The following is a 20,702-nucleotide window of genomic DNA, read 5'->3' on the forward strand; positions in this document are numbered from 1 at the left end:
CCAATGTAGGACAAAGCGTGGTGCTGGACAAACCAGACAGTGAGCCCATTGTTGTAGCTTTGACTTCCTTTTTTTGATATATTTTGTTTGTTTGTGTATAGATGAATGTTTGTGTGTGTGTGTGTGTGTATATAGACTTTGAAGAGGTGCGTGTGTCTGTGTGTTTCTCTACATGCTGACGCTCTGCAGTCAGGGGAAATGCATCAGGTTGTCTCTCTCCAGATGAAGATTTCTGTTGCAATTAACTTGCCTGGAAAGTATTGTAACTGCTCTGACTGCTGCCAGCTTCTGTAGACTACTACTACTACTGTAGGCTAATACTACCTAACTAATACCTAACTACTAATAAACCGGTTTATACATTAAGGATTGTGTCTTATTTAATGGCTAGTAAAACAATTATTTTATGGGATTTTGCGATAACATTAATGTACTGTTTTTGTGTCTCATATTTTCATATTACAACCTGTTGATGAATCATATGCCTTGGTGATTATAATGTTAACAGCTTGATAGTAGTTGGGAAAACTGCTTCCTGGTCCCAGACAAATAGGGCTTAGGTATTCCTTTCAACACTATGAAAGCTTTTTCAAGGGGTTCAAAGCTATTAATGTTTTTTGCTGGTTCAAAAGTCTGTTTCTGATCCAGTTTTCATTTGAAGTTTCAGTTTAAACGTCAGATTTAAAACAGATGTTTTGTTTTGTCATTCTCAGGAGAGTCAATGCGGCAGGCTTCTGGAGAATTTGCAGAAGACCCCTGCTCATCTGTGAAGAGGGGCAATATGGTTCGTGCTGCCAGAGCCCTCCTGTCGGCAGTCACACATCTGTTGGTGCTGGCAGACATGTCTGATGTCTACAAACTTCTGCTGCAGCTTAAACTGGTGAGATAGTTACATCCATCCCTCTGCATGGTATACATTACAAACCTAATCATAACTTTAGAGAATAAAATCACCCCTTTTTTAATAAAAAAACAAACATATTTTGTCCGTTTTATCAACAACAGTATTACCAACTGATATATATCAGTACTGCGTACTACCAACCTGTTACTGTTCACCCATTAGTGCAAATTTTTGTGACTTGAATGTCCACAAAGATCTGTGGTAATGCATTTGGTCTACACTGATTAGTAACATGTAGGCATACCTACATTTTAATAAATGAATTCATAAACTTAACATTTTTGAATTTCTCTGGAAATAACCCTTGTAAATTTATCAAAACAAAAAAATGCTTCTTCAGTGGGTCTATTTTATTTTTCATTAATTTCTTTCCAAATTGATATAATTTCAGCTAGCTGGAAGTTTTCACCTGTTTAAACTTAAGATGACTAGCAAGTTATAATCACTAATTAAAACCACAGCTGGATTGATTGGCTTAAATTTTAAGGCAGTTTTAAACATTGCTCTTTGAAATCTAGATGTGTTCAGCCCTAACTTGGAGACCTGTACATTATAAAAAAGTGCAGTTATATTTCACGAGTTGTATGTTAATGTTGTTCAAATTGATTATGCGAACTGGCAGTAAATAACTATTTGTAAGTACCGTATTTAACTTTTTCAACCTCTGCTCAGGTGGAAGAAAATCTTGTGAAAGTGCGCAATGCAGGAACAGAGCAGGACCTTGGTATCCAGTATAAGGCCTTGAAACCAGAGGTGGACAAGTTGAACATCATGGCTGCCAAGAGACAGCAGGTAATGTACAGTTAGCAAACAAAAGTGACAAAGTCTGATTGTGGGAGCAGAGAAATCTGATGGATTTAACCCCTTAGCATTCTGCCCCCTTTTTACTAGAGGGGTGGGGGACAGGTTTAGGGGGTGATAGCAGACCAACAGATTACACATAGAAATGGTATACAGCCTTTGAAAGCTGGGAACTTGAGGAGACATGCAGTTCAACACTGTGACAAGTTTTTATAGTCATCAAATCAGAAATCAAAGATCTCACTAAATTGAAATGGCTACTATACTACATCGTCCCTCATGAAAACAATTTCTCTCATTGAATTCACACGAGTCTGTCTTCTAGTCATACACATATGTGCAACTCCAAGAGTAAAGAAAAGCAGGTAACTGAACACAACGTGTCAGCGTATCATATTATCAACATGGACAAGGTCCCCCCTTCTGTTTGACATCCCCATAGGCTGAAGTGTTGCAGAGTTAGGGCAGGAAAGTGTGAATATAGTGACAAGTGGTCATGAGAAATCTCACTTCACAGTGGTGCTGGCATGTTGCGGAGATGGATCTAAATTGCCACTGATGGTTATTTTCAAATGGAAAACCATCCCAAAAGACTAATCTCCCTCCACAGTTGTCGGGCCCTGAATGAGAAGGTTGATAAATCAAGAAATTATAAATATTTGGCTTTTAAAGTGCTACACTAAGCGTCCTGATGGCTTCTTTAAAATTACCCTGCTGGAGATGAACAGTATGCGAGCGCACATAACGCCACAGTTGAAAGATAAGTTGTTTTAATTGATTAGTTGTCAACTCTTAGCTATTTTGATAATCGATTATTCTTTTTAAATTATTTTTTTAAGACAGAAGTCAAAATTCTCTGATCCCAGCCTCTTAAATGTGAATATTTTCCAGTTTCTTCTCTTCTGTCTGACAGTGAACTGAATATCTTTGAGTTGTAGACAAAACAAGACATTTGAGGAAGTCATCTTGGGCTTTTTGAAAACACTGATCCACATTTTTCACTATTTGCTGACATTTTATAGACCAAACAACTAACTGATTTATCAAGAAAAAAATCAAAAGGTTAGTGTATTATGAAAATAATCGTTAGTTGTAGCCCTAAAATGGCCATGCTCGTTTTCCCTCATCAAAATGTAGACACTTTGGAGCATTATTCAACCACCTTCCCGACAAGCTAGCATGGCGCAGTTGGTACCTTTGGATTCTTTAAATCATTACAACTTGCTCCAGCCTCTGGAAGACAAAAAGTTGTCTGGGCCCATCGGTGGGCCATTGGATTGGCAAGGGGTTTTAATTGGGTTGGGAGGTCATCGGGTACCTGAATGGGTGTTCTCCAACCCACATAGCAAATGGTAAGTAAAACAATAAGAGGGAGTTAACAAGAAGAGTGCCTCATACTTTAACTGGGCGATTAGATGCAGTAAGCATGAACAATCTACTTATTACCAATTCCAGTGAAGTGGACCGGGAGTGCAAGAAAAGAGCACAAAGGCTTGACTCTAAATGTGACAAAACCCATTTCCTTGTGATGAGAAATGGCATATTGTTTTTCTCCGCTATGGTATAAGTGGTAGTCAAAAATAAGTGTTTTAAGCTGCATTTTCCAGATGAAACCGCTTCATAAGGTTGTTGATCCAGAAAATGCACACACCTGCAGTTTAGTTTATATCTATAGGGTTGTAACGGTTGTACACATATACCACCCCGGTTCCAAAGTCACAGCTTAGTTTGAGTTTGGTGCAGTGGAAAAAAAAACATTTCAGATGGGGCTTTCAGCTCCGTCGTTTCATTTGCGCTCGTCATAGTGTGACTGACTCGCACGCCAATCAGCTTGCTGTGTTTATCTTAGGAAATGCTAACGATGTACACGTCAACATTTTTTATTTGGTTCCGCATGAAATGTATCAATCTACATACCATGTATTCTGCGGGCACTAGACGCTGACTCCAGTACAGTGAAAGTTCAGCCTAATATTTTAGTAATGTTTTTAAGCTATCCTTCATGGCCCGTGGTATACATCATACATGGATGTGTACATTTTTTAGTTCTAGGAAATGGCAACCACAGTGATTGGTAGTAGGCTACATACATGTTTGTTAACTACTAGTTTTACACAATACTGAAACCAACATCATGACATCACACCTAGATTTTAAAGTTTATAACATGGCATTTCTCTCTGATGTGCACTTTTGTAAAAACCATCAAAATGATAACTGGAACCTTGTTTGAAAGTGAAAATTAATGTGAAATATTGTTTATTGCAAAGCCTCTTCTTGGTCAAACTCTGATCTAAAACACGTGCGTAGGCAGTATAATAATACAACTTTGTGTTCGAAATTTTTCTGATTGCACCTCTGAAGCGGCTGGGATGAGGATCAGCACCTCTAAATCTGAGGCCATGGTTCTCAGCAGGAAACCGATGGAGTGCTTTCTTCGGGTAGGGAGTGAGTCCTTACCCCAAGTGAAGGAGTTTAAGTACCTTGGGGTCTTGTTCGCGAGTGAGGGGACTATGGAGCGTGAGATTGGTCGGAGAATCGGAGCAGCTGGTGCGGTATTACATTCTGTTTATCGCACCGTTGTGACGAAAAGAGAGCTGAGCCAGAAGGCAAAGCTCTCGATCTACCGGGCAATTTTTGTTCCTACCCTCACCTATGGTCATGAAGGCTGGGTCATGACCGAAAGAACGAGATCCAGGGTACAAGCGGCCGAAATGGGTTTCCTCAGGAGGGTGGCTGGCGTCTCCCTTAGAGATAGGGTGAGAAGCACAGTCATCCGAGAGGAGCTCGGAGTAGAGCCACTGCTCCTTCGCGTCGAAAGGAGCCAGTTGAGGTGGTTCGGGCATCTGGTAAGGATGCCTCCTGGGCGCCTCCCTAGGGAGGTGTTCCAGGCACGTCCAGCTGGGAGGAGGCCCCGGGGAAGACCTAGGACTAGGTGGAGAGATTATATCTCCAACCTGGCCTGGGAACGCCTCGGGATCCCCCAGTCGGAGCTGGTTGATGTGGCTCGGGAAAGGGAAGTTTGGGGTCCCCTACTGGAGCTGCTGCCCCCGCGACCCGACACCGGATAAGCGGTCGAAGATGGATGGATGGATGGATGGACCTCTGCAGTGCACTACCATGCCAAAATGCCACTGAGAACAATGCCATCAAGTCAAAAAAGTTGTAGTGAAGACAATTACCAGCTAACTGCAAAATCCACCTCAAGACTAGACATCACCCACCCCTTAAATGGAAACCTTGCCAAAATGATCACGGATTATTTATATTTTTTTATAATACTTGTAACCATACTTATTTATGGATAGCAAACTGTTTAACCAATGTTTAACCTGGGAGTGTTCCAATTGGAGGGGTGGTTTGGTTTTGTGTAAGCAGGCTGGCTTTTTATACTATAAATCTATGCCAGCAATCACTATCTTCTCTCCTCTCTTCTATTAAGATATGGCGCAATATAATGCTGAGGTCTGAATGGCAACGTATTAATTTGCAACGGCATACTATAATGGCCTGATTATGACTGTTGTGTTACCGCAGGGGACAGAATAAATCTGGGTCATCCAGAACAAACTCTGTCACATTTAGTGTCGCCATAAGGGCATGACAGGCCCATCCTGAATCTAAAGTACATTTTCACCCGTCCTCCTGTAAGGATTCCGTCCTCCAGTTTAATCTTTTTTTTTTTCTTCTTCTACTTTTCTTTTCATCTAATTCTGCTAGGAACTAAAGGACGTCCACCACAAGGACCAAATGGCCGCTGCTCGCGGGGTGCTACAGAGGAACATCCCCATGCTGTACACAGCGTCTCGTGCCTGCCTCCAGCACCCTGACGTGGCAGCCTACAAGGCTAACCGTGACCTGATCTACAAGCAGCTGCAGCATGCAGTCTCCGGCATCTCCAACGCCGCTCAGGCCACTGCCACTGAGGACTCAGCTCTCAGTCACCCAGCAGGGGGTGGAGAGCTTGCCGATGCCCTCAACAATTTTGATGTAAGTCAAATGACTGGCTTACAAGTCACAACCCATTTGCCTTTCTCACAAGTACAACCAGACATCCAGGTATCTGCCAGATCATTAAAAATATGAACTTTAAAATTATATTTTATAACTGTGTTGCACCGTTCCAAAGTTATGACAAAACTATTAACAGAGATGGACGAGGGCTTGTTCACAAAAGTTATAGTCAGGTCATATTATTGCTTATAGATAGAACTAACCCAACTCAACCGTAAAATGACAAAACACTTGAGGGCGTTGGGGTGGAAATCAGGATAAGATATGTGGTCAAATTGGGACATTGCTTTGGGATACATGTAATATGTTCTTGAGTCACTACTACTTCATTCCTTGATTTGCTTCTATGTCAAATGAAGGACATTTACACAGCTCTAGCTTTCAGAAAGAGACCTGCATTAGGCTATAGCTATACTTATAATTATATCTTGTAAATAACTTGTTAACCACTTCTCTGCTGATAGCTACAACAATATTTTATTTGGTTTTTAGATCAGACAGGAAAAAAAGGCATTACAGCAATGTTTTTGCTGAGGACCAGACATAGAAAACAACTGTGTTTTAGAGTCTTAATATATTTATTTATTTATTTATTTATGGGAAGAGGTAAAAACATGCAAGGCAAGGTCCTTAAGTTGCAAACCAAAGTGTACTTAATGTTGACTTTGTGCAGGGAGGAACATAATCTACTAAAAACACTTTCCATGTTGCTGTCTTGTCCCTCACATATTAATGCTTAAAACCTTTTATATCTCTGAAAGTCACTGTCATCCAGTGTTTACTCAAACTATATCCAGCAGGTACCTAAAGTTAACAGTTGACTCAGATTAACTAGTTTTTACTTTTTCTATAGTTTTTATTTCTCTATTCTTAGTTAACTTGCTCTGTAATTGCTCATATTGCTGTTCTGGAGAAAGAAACTGCAATTAGCTTTAACCACAAACTGAACTTTTAAGACTGAATTTACATAAGGTACCTTAATATTAATAAGAATATGTATCCACAAAGGTATAAGAAACTTATGACATACTAGTCGTCATAATATTGACACGAAACAACATCAAGATAGCAGCTGGATAAAACGTTGCGATAATCATCCTAATACTGCCTGTGGTGATAAATGCAAAGATGATTACCCAGATTTTTTTTTTAACTGCCTCTGATTTCTGTCAGGCTTGCACTTTTTTTATTTACAGAAGATTTTTGTTAATATTCAGACGGCTTCTAAAGAAACCCCTTTGTGGTAAACCTGTAGGGACATTGTTTACACACATGATTGATGCGGTCTGCATGCTCATGTGTTACGTGGCCATGGCCATATGACGCGCAGTTTAATTAATCGTGGCGTTTTGGGGGAATCTTTAAAGGGTGATTATTGCAAACAAGGGATGTTTTATGGTGGAACGGGGGAAGCAAGTTTGTATTTGTTTGATTAAGACATGACCTTTTGTAGTAAATAGATGTTTATAGTAATTACCTAATGATAGGTTCAAAACCAATTTACAGGATGCCCAGTTCACACATGTAATTTGCGCTGACTTGTGTAATTCCTATATGGACATGACAACATGACGGCTGTGATCAGATCTATGCTCCCGCTAAAATGAAACGTCACAAAATAATAAGTTGGACATTTTCAATTTGTACAGGTTATTAAAAAAAAAGGTTTTCTTTTTATTCTTGCCTCTGATTTTAAAGTGTTTTAGCCCATATGTTTGGAAAACATAAATATTTTTATATTCAACCAGGAAATCTCTTGCGATACAAAACGTCTTTTTCTAGAGCGACCTGGCCTAAATGGCAGTGTAAAAATGATGGACATAGGATGAGTGACGTCCCCCATTGATTCATCGACTGCCGTTTAAAAGCCATTTTTCCGTTTCAATTGTTGAAACAGCAATATTTGTTACACTGTTATAAACTATAAAAGCATTTTTGCTCTGACAGATGGTATGCAAAATGCTTAATCTACATAAAACAAGCGTCAACTATGCAGTCTCTTAGATCTGTTGCATCAGTGATTATTTTACAGGTAGCCATGCGGGAAGTCACTCCCCAAAAAACTCATACTGGCTCATACAACCATCTCATTTTCTGATGCCCAATTTCAAGTGCAAGACAAAATTTGCAAATGACTCAACCCCCCCCCCCCCCCATCGTGCCTGTCTCTCTCTCTCTCTGTTTCCTCCTCCATGTCTGTCTCGTGTGCCTGTTGCCATGGTGATATGACACGCAAGCAGAGGAGGTCAGATGAGACAGAATGGAGAGGCTGGACTGCCACGTAATAAACTACAACTCTAACAGATGAATTGTTTAATATTTTGTAGCAATAAAGCGTTTTGCGGTACCCCCATAGTTTGTCATTGGGGAATTAGCTTTCTTTCTTTAGCCTCCACAAGCGTCATGGTGATACCTTTACTCTCTGCAGTGCCTCTCCAGCATTTCAACTAGTTGCCTCTCTCAGCAGTCTTGTCCCTGTAAAATCAGACATTTAAGTGTTCTCTCTCATCCTGCAGATATGAAAGAGAGGACAGTGGTTTACTACAGCACTTCTGTCACTCAAAAGAAAGGGAGCAAAGGCTATCATATCAGAATAATTTCACCAAAGGGACACACACACACACACACACACACACACACACACACACACACACACACACACACACACACACACACACACACACACACACACACACACACACACACACAGTAATCTTGGAAGGCATAAGTTCTTTTCAGAACTGCATTATTCATGGTTTTCTGACTTAGATTGTTCATCCCAGTTAGAACGTATGGATAAATCAGGACGTGTTGCTTGATATGAATTGTTTTCTGCTTTTTTCCAACATTGTGCTGTATAACAGAAAACATAAAAATGTGTTATTGTTATTCCTCTTAACCTTTTCTTTGAAGACATCGTTACATTTGAAGGGGCATTTAAAGCTTCTTTTTTTTAAGTTATTTTTAAAAATCTGTGGGCCCTTAATGTCAAACATTCAACTGCTGCTTTTAAAATTCTTGATAATTCTTTATTACCCACACTAGACTGGAGACATCACTTTGTGCTCAGTATCGGGCTATTTCATTTAATTGAAGGCAAAAGTGACCTTACCCTAATTCCCTGGTTGTACCGTTAATTAGTGAAAAAACTGTACTGTACATTATTTTGCCGTTTCTGAATTTGTAGACAAAGTTAGGCTGTCTTATATATTTCCATAGGCCAAAAAGACTAACACATTCTTCTCTTCATGTTTTCCAGCCACAGTCTGTCAGTCTGTCAAATCAGCCTTCCCCTTACCTGCCTAATTTCTCTCTTCGGACTTGTAGAGAGTGAGATTAGTGTACTATAATGCCTTTTTTAGCATTTTTTCCTCCCTGTGTAATTTCCCCTCTGACCATTTTCTTACAGAAACAAATCATTGTGGACCCGCTGGCGTTTAGTGAGGAACGCTTCCGCCCTTCCCTGGAGGAGCGTCTTGAGAGTATTATCAGTGGTGCTGCCCTCATGGCTGACTCTTCTTGCACACGTGATGACCGCCGGGAGCGAATTGTGGCCGAATGCAATTCTGTGCGCCAGGCTCTTCAGGACCTTCTGTCTGAGTATATGGGCAATGTAAGTGTCTTAACTTTCTATTCCCTACCTGTTAACACCACATTCACCACCTACTCTGTATCCTCAACACATGTCTCTCTTAGTTTAATTTTATTTTTGCATTTTAACTTCATTGGACAGTTGGACTGCAAAATTTGTTAGGTCAAAAGACAAACAAAAGTCTAAGATTTTATTTGCGGTCTTAATTTCAGCCTACATAAACTTAGAAATCACAACTAAGCACGAACTCTAAGTTGAACTTAATCCAGTTTTTGCTTGCTTTACAAATACTTTCATACTTGCATACTGCTAGGATCCATGGGAATCCTGTCACTTACCTGTACAAAACCCTGTGGAAAAATCATAATGGTTAGGTTTTTCACTTACCTTATGTCCTAAAGAAAAATATCAAGCGCCATCTAATTCTAAGCAAATTCGGTTCCTACCCAATATCGTGTGAAGTTACAACTACTTAAGTACCTCTACTTAACCTCTCTTCTTTAAGCTATGGAGAGAGTGTCTTTACGATATCTGAAAGTTAGCCTAAATCACACTTGGTGTGTTTATATGCACAGCAGTAACTAGTGCTGCACTATTGATCTAATTGCGTTGTCTCCCTGACGTCACAACAACTTCCACAAAAGATATCACCAAGGTTTTATAATACATCCATGGAACGGTCACGCTTGGTTTATGGTCGCCACTGTGCAAGTATAACTGAAGCTGTTTAGTCAGAAGCGCACATGTCGCATTTGGTCACACGGGTATCAGAAGTGTAAAGGGTTTCAGAGCATGCAGAAGAGGTTGTACAAATTAAATTTTGTAACTTAATTACTAGTTAACATATTACACCCATCTTGTATCATGGTTTACGTATAAGGTCATACAAAATGTATTTTAATAAGATTTAAATTAAAGGAGAATTCCGGTCAATTTCAACATGTAGCTCTGTTGTTTGTAAATTTGGCTTGCTGTCAGTAGAGTGAAAAATGAAAACAATCGGTGCTGTCTGCGCCGTGTTATCCTCTTGCTAGAGTTAGCATCCAACGGGTTTAAACAGGGCAAGTTTTAAATTAGCCTCTAAACATGCTCAAAATGTTATTACAAGTGCCTAGCCATGTTTAGAGGCTAATTTAAAACCAGTTATAACCTACAGAGCATATGTGGACACATTACACAAGCTTACCAGGGGTTAAGGTTTACACACGCATGACTACTAAGCAAGTTACCTAGGTCTGTTATCAGGTGTTTGAGAACTCCGATTTTAGCTGGGATGAGGGGTTTGTATGGCGTTTTAGTAACCAAGGTATTGCCTTAACCCCAAATTTAATTGGATTTTTAAACTGCATATAAACACACTGAATGTGGTGGGCTTTCTGGGAAACTCATTGTGCTTGGTACAATTTTTTTTAGTTAAAAAAAAAATGGCTGCAGGTCCACTTGGGTGCATACTGTGGATGCAGTTCGGTCTAAATAAAAACATTTTCAGATAAATGTTACTTTTGTATTAAAATTACAATTAGATTGATTACAGCATCCTGCTGGTATATAGTTATTTTGTCTCATGCAGTCGTAAAACTTACATGGTACGTCAGCTGTAGTCTCTGTGGGGTTGTCCAGGGCGAATGTTTTCTGTTGGCCAGTCCACGGAACTGATTACAATATGTTTTTTGTTTTTCTGGGCTGTATGCAAATTAGGGTTGGCCCTCCTCCAGTCCAAAAGGAGGGGTTATGCACCTGAGGGAGAATACCTCATGCACTTAAGCAATTTAGTTACAATGATAGCAGTTTAACTAGCTTTAGCTAACATCCATTTAAACCAACACAACACAAACAAATACATCTTATATATGAACTATGAGTGAGACAAAAGTGTTGCCATCTTTACAGGCTCTAACTCAACTCGATTGTGAAACCCACCAGACTCCATTTTAAATATTAGCAATTTGATCATCTTAAAACCTACTTTCATCAAAAACCACCTTGGTTGCTCTTTCCACTGTTTGGCCACTCTGGTATGTTTAAAATAAATAAAAATACTAAATCTTTAAATTTACATAAGAAATTAAATGTACCCAAAATCAAATTAAGTAATTCATGGCAGGAAATAAAGTATATAACAAAAGAGTCAGCTAATCCTACTCTGAAATTTTAAAAATTACAACTCAGAATCCCCAGGCTTTGTTACAGCTATTTTTTCTACCTTTCAAAAGAATTCTATCCTGTAAATAATTATGCTTAAGAAATAAATAAACTAATAACAATGTCTTTTGTATTGCTGAAAATAGGTTTTTCCAATTAGAACAACCGTATTAAGTAATACATTGTGATCCTGAAAAGCCAAAATTAACACTTAATTCACCCATTTACATGTGAAATCTGTGTTGGCTTTATACACGCTATAAGCATTGTTTATTTAAATGGAGTCGGAGTTTGGTGATGCTGATTTTGGTGCTGGTCTATCTCTGTAGGGATCCTTGCCATAATGTCAGACCCGGAAGTTGGCACTGCGCATTTGCCCTATAGGATTACATTGTAGCCTGGTTGGCGGTTACCACTTACAGCGTTCTCGCTCAAAATTGAACCGATTTCATATTTTATATTAGTCACTTCGCCACAAATGCAAGGGAAAATATGGTCCAAGTTGGAAAAACACAGAATTTACTATATATTATTTGGATACAGCTCTGTTTAACCACTCCCTGATTATCATCCCAGTTACAGCAGAATTTCAGAGTAAGCCATTCATCCACAGCAATATGCCTTTTTTATTATTATGTATGAACTTTAACTTTATCTGTTTTCGGCCGTTGTTGCCATCTTTTTAAAAGGTAAAATCATAGTGCACAGCATTCCCATTTCATTAGTGAAGTGTTCCAGTGGTCCTGTGGCTGCAATGGAGGTCTGGCCAGCCAGGATGTGATAGTATTACAGATTCAAACTAGAGCCCGACCAATATATCAGCCGTCCAATATCATTGGGAATTTCCCGATTTATCGACATTTATAATGGGCGATTTATTGAAAAAAATTTTTTATTACATTAATATTTAAAAAATAAAACTGACTGTTATGAGTATTGGCGTCGCATAGTTTGTCCACCAGAGGGTGCTCTACAACGTCACTGTTGGCAAGTTTTTTTTTTTTTGTTCCAAAGACTAAGTTTCGTATCTTAAGTTTGTATTTGTATTTAATTTTGTATTTATTTTATTTATCTGTTTATCTATGTTCCTCTGTTCTGTTGTGACAATAAAACAAATTATAATATTTTAATGAGAACTAAATGACAAATGTTATGGAAATCTTATGTTTTGTAACGCGTTTCTGGATTTCCTTTTTTTATATATATATATATATATATATATATATATATATATATATATCGGATTTTTAAATAACCAAATATTCGTATCGGCCTTAAAAATCCTTTTATTGGTCGGGCTCTACTTGAAACTATCATCCACACACAGCAATAATTCTGCCAGAGCACCAATATTTTAACAATGCCTTTTTTAAATTTACAATTTGTACAAGCACCTACATAGGCTTAAATGGTAGAGAGGGAGAGATTGAGATGTAGTATGTATGTGTGGGTGAACTAGAGGTTGCCCCAGACATTCATTCATTCATTCATTCATTCATTCATTTATTTATTTTTTTATTTTTTTATTTATAAACACGCCTTTATTTTGTTATGTTCTTTCCGGCTCTAAGTTTGAACTTTCCAAGCTGTGCCTTACTGTACTTTAATGTAGCACATTGATTGGATACGTGACTGTACCCCTGGGTTAAACTGTTATTGGGGAAAGGAAGGCTAACTTTAAGAGTTGGGAAATTAAAATGTGGCAAATGTCTTAACATATAGGCCGCATAGGTCAAGTGTCGTCCCCCCCCCCCTTCCTGGAGTGGAAACTGTGTGCTGTTACAATGATCATTTAACAAGACAAGAGCTTGTCGACTCAGTCAGTGAAGAGGAAAGACGGGTGTGGGTAATGTAGCCCCAGCACGGCCGCGTAGTGTGGCCTCAATTATTCTATGTTGTTATGACCGTTTGGCATGGCACGTGTGGGTGTAACTGTTTCTGCCACTTTTTTATCAATAATGCATCTCTAGTTCCCAGCATCTGTCAGGGTTTTGTTTCACAGAAGAGAGTGATGCTAGGTTGCTTTGACACATGAAGCTTCTGACATTTAAGTTTCTTCAACTTGAAGTGATACATTATTATTTGGACCTGCATGAAAAAGACTTGCCTGGCCACTGCAGTGGGACCCTTGCGTCCGCCTTCACTGGCTTTTGTGTTTCTCAATATACCCCTCCACTCAAAACTTCCACTTTCCTTACAGTTTGCTTTTTCCTCGTTGAATCCTTTTTTCTGTTTTCCCAATTTTTGCAATCTTTCCCTTCCAGTCCCCTTCTCTCTTGACAGCTCACTATTTTCACGACTCACACAATCTTTTTGCCTTGGGCATCTATAGTGAGTGGCAGAATATAGCTTTACCCATATTCCTCTCTGCCTGCATAGTTGCCGCTCATTTTGAACACACTGCTATCTGATCCTGTTATGAGCTATGTGTACGTGAATGGTTTGCGATATGCGTTTTAATGGCATGCTATTATGGATGGAGATGAATTCTGAAATGGTGCCTAAACGCTTGCAAGGACAGAGATTGTTTTTAATTTTTAAAACACCGGTTTAAAATGAAAACGTAGAAGTGACCTTTTTACATGCCCTTTTATTTGTGCTGCGACAAGTTAAGATTATAGTGTAGATCCAGGGCTAGAAAACTAACAGACAATTTAGTGGAATGTTCTAATGTGTTTTTTAACCCATTCTTTTAAGAAAACAAGGGGAAGAAGGTTCAAAGGGGCAAGGCCTAATGCAAGACCAGTGTGAAAGCAGTTCAATTTATCTAGTTGTAATCTCATCTAAATGCATAATTAAAACAAATTACACTTCCCTCAATGTAACAGGAAAAAGATTTAGTGTCCCTAAGGCTTTTCGTATATTTACAGCCTCCATAAAACACTGGTCTGTCAGTAACAGCCTGTCAGGCAACGTTTCCCAGACCTGATCTTTGCTGGTGAATTCTAGGCTTTTTAAATGGCTTAGCTGGCAGGTAGATGAGATGCACCCCTCCCCCCCCACAACCATTAAACAGAAGAAAGAATGCCATGGTCTTACAAATGGACATTTTTGCAGTTGTATGGGTGAATGGACTTAATCCATGTGAAACATGCTTGCTGTCATAAGATTATCTGTGGCTTTCGGTAATGGATGATTTTATCGGCAAATATATCAGATTAATATATAATTGTGTGCCTGTCTGATCTTTTCTCCTTTGTTGTACAGATTGAGGCACAATGTGTTGTCACCTCATAAAGCTGCAGTACTGATTTTAAGTATGCAGTTTGCTTTCCATCCTAAAAAGCTGTCTGTTTTGGCCCTTGGGGTTACTTAATTCCTCCAAATATCCATTTTGTGCAAACATGGCAGATGTGATGCTGCAGAGGAGTCTAATTCATCTTGCATGCTTGTTTTGAATTGCAGTTTTATTACTTCTAAGGAGTGAGGGAAAAGTAGTTTTCAAGGTTAAAAGGAATCCCTCCTTTCCACCTCCATGGTCTTCATATTCGTTGTTCAGGTATTTCTCCCATGCACTTTATTACGTAATGCTGGAAATTTCTAGAAATGCCTCAAATGCAATTTATTCAAAAAGTCTGACTTTCTGATTATGGCCGATTTGCATTCTAAGAACTATAATCGACAGCATACACAAATATTTGTACAACTTTTTTAATGGAGAAATCAATTGTATTTTCATAATAAAACATTGACTATTAAATAACTTACATTTTCTCTATAATGGCACCAGGTTACAGGACTTTTACTCACAAACACATCTCAAAATATAAAAGTGCTCCCGGTTACTGTACACATAAAATCAACTGACAATAAATTGTAGTATGACCTACTTTATCTAACACGTTTACCTTTTCCAAAGGAAACCTGTGTGTGTTGACAAATAAAAGAGTCAACTATTTATCATCCATCTGTGTATTTATTTATTTATCTATTCATACAAAACTATTTATGAATTAGTATCTAATTACGATAATGTAAAAGGTCCACTCCTGCGGTGAGGGGTGTCTACCTGCGCTACACCTACTGACTGACACACACGCACGGTGCAAGAGGAGTAGAGCAGTTGGCAGTAGAGCCGGTCACTGCAATTACTCTGAGCAGCATGGATGAGAATGAATAAAAATCTATTTTAATGTGGTCGGAATAAGTCGCTAAATTTAATGCTAGTCTCTTCTCAGAAATAAAGTTGCTAAATCTAGCAAGAAAGTCTTGCGACGTGTGTAAATTTGACTGGCTGCTCAATCGCATTGCATATCTAGAATGTTTTATAATGGTCCGCACCCATGTCACTTTTTCCATAGTTCCATAGTTGATTATCTTGCTAGATTGGGCCGAGTAACATTTCCATAATGCTTACCACACATTTGAAGTCTAACTTGAATGCTGTCACATTAACAAAGGCTACAGCACGCTCAATGTTAAACCTGTAATAGCGTGCATTAGGAACTGCACAAAACAAGCTGTAAACACCAAACTGACATTATCACCTTTTAACTTGATATGGCAAACTTGTTAGCAGTTGCGTATTTACACATGGTACACATCAGGGCTTTAGAGCTGATGGAGATGAGTGGTGACAGTAAACCCTAAACGGTAAAGTTGCGGGCCAGAAAACAAAACCATGACATTTTATGAATTATATCTTATATATCATATCTTATACGATATTAAGTTTGCTCTTTGTCCCACTTCTTAGAGAACTGTAATACATGTATTATCATGAACAAAATCAACAATGTTTATGCTGCATACTACTGTACATTCTGAGTTTGTTTCTTACTTAAATAAGTCTGATAAGCAGTTGTTCTCCAGCCAATGGCACAAAGGTTTTCAAAAAATGACAAATCCAAATTAGAATCTGCAGATTGCAGGTGTGTTTAGCCAGGGAATTCCACTGGCTTGAAAGTGAAGTAGGTAGACTAACTGAAGTGAATTGAGCTGTGATGAATATCTCTGAATTGAAGGCAAACCACATCTATGTTTTAACACATGCACACACATTCGCACGCTAAGCTGTAACAAGTCCTTCTGCTTTTATCAGACATCCCACTGACCTTGCCAACAGGAAATTACTGTTCACACCTCTGACAGTAAAGAAATTATATTCAATTTAAGGACAATGGAGTATGGGGATAATTATATTTTATTATAATACTAATAACAATAATAATTATATTTCTTTAAAAAAAGTCATTCCATTTCTTTTCCTTTTCTAACATGAGTACATTGAACACATACTCAAGATGTTTAATATTTATTTGTTATAGCATTTAACCTTGTCCAACTATCCATTACCTATGTCCTGTTCAGGGAACCCATCCAAGCATACATTCAGCAAGATGCAGTGTACACCATGGACAGGTCCCCACTGTATTGCAGGGCTAAAACACAGATGAACAGGTCCAGGCAGACAATCTACTTCATGTCATGGTGAAGTATGGCTTTCCAGTTCACCTGACCTGCATATCTTTGAACTGAAGCACCTTGGGGAGAACACGCAGATTCCACGCAGAAAGTCCCAGTCTGTGTTTGGACAAGGTTCCTTCTAGCTCTCAGAAAACAATTCAAACCACTAGTGGTTAGGCAGTTTATTAGGCAGTTTGGGGAAGTATTCGGGGTAATGTATCAATATTTTCTGTCATCCATTTATTATTTACAGAAAACATTTGTCTAGACTTGAAGTGGAATTGTCAGAGCTGTTACCTAAAGCAAGTGCTTTCAGCAGTGTGTTTTATTTAATGAAGTATCACATTCTGAACTATTTGCCTATAATTTAAGATTATTGCTTTCCTGGGTAGTAGACAGCAATGGTGGGCTTGTCATCTGGAGTGCTTGGATTGTTCTTATTTAGCCTTTTTTTTTAACTGAGCCAATGCATCACAAAGAGGGAAGCAAGAACTAGAACAAATTTAAATAACTGGAGTATGTGACAGCAGACGTGAGTGAGTGAGCCACTGCATAATGCCATCCGTCATGGATGCCGTCAGAATCAGCACATGCGCCTAGTCTTTATAGGTGATAGCAAGGCTCTTCTACAATGGGTTCATTAGTTTTGGCTTTCAACCGTTAATGCTCAGAGGTTTGTTTGCTTAATATCTTCTCTCTTGCACTCTTGCATTATTCTTTAAAGCTTTGTCAATATGTGGTTGCTTTAAAGACCGGAGTTTGTTTGGTCCTGGGCTTAACATCATCACCTTTTGCATCACTTGTTAGGATAATCACTGGTGTATTTTGTACAATTAAAGTTGTATAGACAACTTTAATCATGTCTTTAATGCCTAGTTGCTTCAAATTCTGTATAGTTTTCAAGAATTGCTTTGTGTCTGGGTCTGTTGCTGACTTTGCTCTTACCTTTTGATGTAAGGAAGGATTTAATTAATTATGAATGTTAGATAAAAGATGTAGATAAACAAAATGCTCTTGTTTATGATGCGAAATTGGTGTTGTCTCCAAAAGATCAATAGGAAAGTTTAGCATTTTGTTATTTGGTTTGCTCATCCCTCTATTGTTTACACCTGGATCCCCCAATGGCATGGTTGAGGAATGGCTTTAAATGTGTTAAGCAATAAATATATTAGGGCAGTATTGCTGGTGTGAGTCCAGATGAATATGTCCTTTTCTATTAAGCATTTTCTAGCGTTACTGGAAGCCTCATAATAAGTACGTGAAGCTTACATGGCATCTGAGTCCTTAACCCCTGCAGACCACTGATGCCATGAAGTCAGCTTAGTGCAGTGTACCCCAACCTGGGTACATTGCGTGGTAATTACTGAAGCTTCCTTTCTGTAGGCCTCATCAAAAAAGAGCAGGTAAAATTGAAGTGGTTCTTACATTTGGATTGCCATGTCGGCTTACATTTCTCAATGTTTGTTTCTTTTGAAACTCCAAACCGCTTGATACACAGTAAGTTGCCTTCAGATAAAGTTTACTTATCAGTAAAGCTGTGTGCCTGAAACTGCAAACTTAAAGTTTTTTAATGGAAACTGTTATTCTTTCTTTTGAGCACATTAGGCTTGTTATGGACTTTCTGACAAAAGGGAACAACTTGTATTGAAGATTTCTTGGCAGAGTGGTTGTGTTTTCATGAATAATATCTATGAATTAATTTCTTAAAAATGGCAACAAATATCTTAAGTGACCTTGAGTTACCTTGATTTACCAAATGACATGTAAGTGTTTTACTTCTTGCCAACATCTATGTAAACCTAAAATGTGGGAAAAATAGTTCTTCACACAAATGGGTGATGCACTTTTACTAATTTTGGCATGTGGAGAGATGGATTTGAGGTTTAATTTTACAAAAATTGTTCCCATTGTGTGTTAAGAAACTTTATGCTGTGGTAAAAAATGCTGGGCTTCTATTCCTGGTGAATACCACGCCACTTCAATTTATAAAACTGCTACATGGTATAATACGTAAACTTGTCTTAAACTAACATGTATACAATCTGCTCAATTGGAAACCCAGAGTTGCATCTCTGCAGTTAGTTTCTGCCATTTCCTCTTTGCAAATATTAGAGTATGAAGCTAGCTTTTTAAAAATGCTTTCACCCCTCCTTGATCCAAAAACCCCACGAGCAATGAATGTGTTATCTGTTGCTCCGGGTCACTTCTGGTTTAATTGCATTGCTGAGATTATTTGCTCTTCGGTAGTTACTACTCAACGAACACTTGTCTCACAATACTTAAACCTAGTTTAATTTGTTAAAACCTTTTTATAATTAAATGACAAACAAAATCATAATTGATCAATGCCAAATAGTCAATTTGTCTAAGATGCTACAGTTGTAACAAAGCTTATACATGAGAGGAAATACAGGTTTAGGTATCATTTAATCTTGTATATATTGCCACATTACAAAGAAATGTACTTCACTGGAGCATTAACTCACATATAGGCAATTAATGACTAAAAGGCACAAAATTCATAATCATAGATTTTATCTTCATGGTTCATGGGCCTGTGGCATTGCATGTTTTTCCATTGCATGACAAACTTTACTATTGAAGTTATGCTGACGTGGAGAGTCAGTTCTTGCTTTTTTCAATATAGTTATTTATCAAAAATTCTAAAAGAAAGGTTTTACTGTTTAAATATTGAGTTTTATCTACAATATGAAGAAATTACCTTGGGTTCTTGAGAATTGTGTTGGGCATTTGTTGCTATTTTCTGACGCTAAATAAACAAATAACCAATTAATAAAAAAAAAAATTGAGAAAGTAATTGATAATTAAAACAATCTATAGTTTCAGCCTTCTTTTGAAGCTTCATACCAATTCATACCGGTAGACATAACAGTAACAACATATTTTTCTGTATTGAGAATTATTCTACTTAAATACCCACATTCAGAAATGTCTTTACATCACTCTGCCTTTAAAGGAAGGGGATTCAAGCTTCTTCAAATTGTGGACCCTTGAAGCTTGTTTTGCATAACATTATTAGAATTGTATTCAATCGACTTGTAAAGTAGATGATCTAATCATTATGTTGACATGCATTGACGGAAGGCAATCCTATGAATTCCTCAACCTTTTAGTGCTTTAAATCACAAATGCTCTATAACAAAAGATGACATTGCAAGCTGCGGCGATGGTGGAAATGGTATCGACTTCCTGTCTAAGTCGGTGCGGTCGCCTCCCCTCCATCCCCCCCACCTCGTTTGGAAGAGTAGCAAACGTTGTGCATTGTGTATTTATATTTTATTTTGCTAACATTAGATACATACATAGCTAATAGCCATATGTCACATTACAAAAATGAGTTAGCTAGGGCTTTTGCAAACGTTAGTTGACGTTAGCTTAAAATGTTGACGCAGTTTGGCTAATTTTAACGCTATCTGTGTTGTCAGATCTCACAAGTGTGTGTTGCTGAGACGGTCTCAAACAAAGTTAATTTTCTTCTAATTTGTCCGTCTGAAGTTTTAGTGTCGGAATGTTCGGATGATATGTAGCTTTTGAGGAATGGGTCCAATATTTACTTTGGTGACTTTGGGTCAAAAGAATCTGCCGTAATCTGTGCTCATCTTCACTTCTCCTATTGTCCTGCTGCTAGTCTCCTCAAGGGGCGGGGCAGTGGCAAAACACATATGACGTAGATACAGAAAATGAACTTGTAAATGTGGTGTCTCCTTTCTGAGCCATCTGTTTAAACTGTGCTTAAAAAAAAATACTAGAAATTGTTTCATTTGACACATACTTTCAGAATTTTCACAATATTCCGATGCCTATCCACTTCACCAGTTCACC

General features: G+C 38.3%; 1 protein-coding gene across 1 annotated transcript in view; it reads left to right on the forward strand.

The window, feature by feature from the left end:
- Positions 1–20,702, forward strand: part of ctnna1 (catenin (cadherin-associated protein), alpha 1) — a 93,108-nt gene that overhangs the window by 9,317 nt on the left and 63,089 nt on the right. Inside the window, exons 4-7 of the mRNA XM_032528667.1 lie at positions 714–880; positions 1,577–1,696; positions 5,426–5,695; positions 9,129–9,332. Of these exons, the coding sequence (XP_032384558.1) occupies positions 714–880; positions 1,577–1,696; positions 5,426–5,695; positions 9,129–9,332 (761 nt within the window). The remainder of the gene's footprint in view (positions 1–713; positions 881–1,576; positions 1,697–5,425; positions 5,696–9,128; positions 9,333–20,702) is intronic.

This window comes from Etheostoma spectabile, chromosome 10, assembly GCF_008692095.1.
Source record: "Etheostoma spectabile isolate EspeVRDwgs_2016 chromosome 10, UIUC_Espe_1.0, whole genome shotgun sequence".
Lineage (NCBI taxonomy): Eukaryota > Metazoa > Chordata > Actinopteri > Perciformes > Percidae > Etheostoma > Etheostoma spectabile.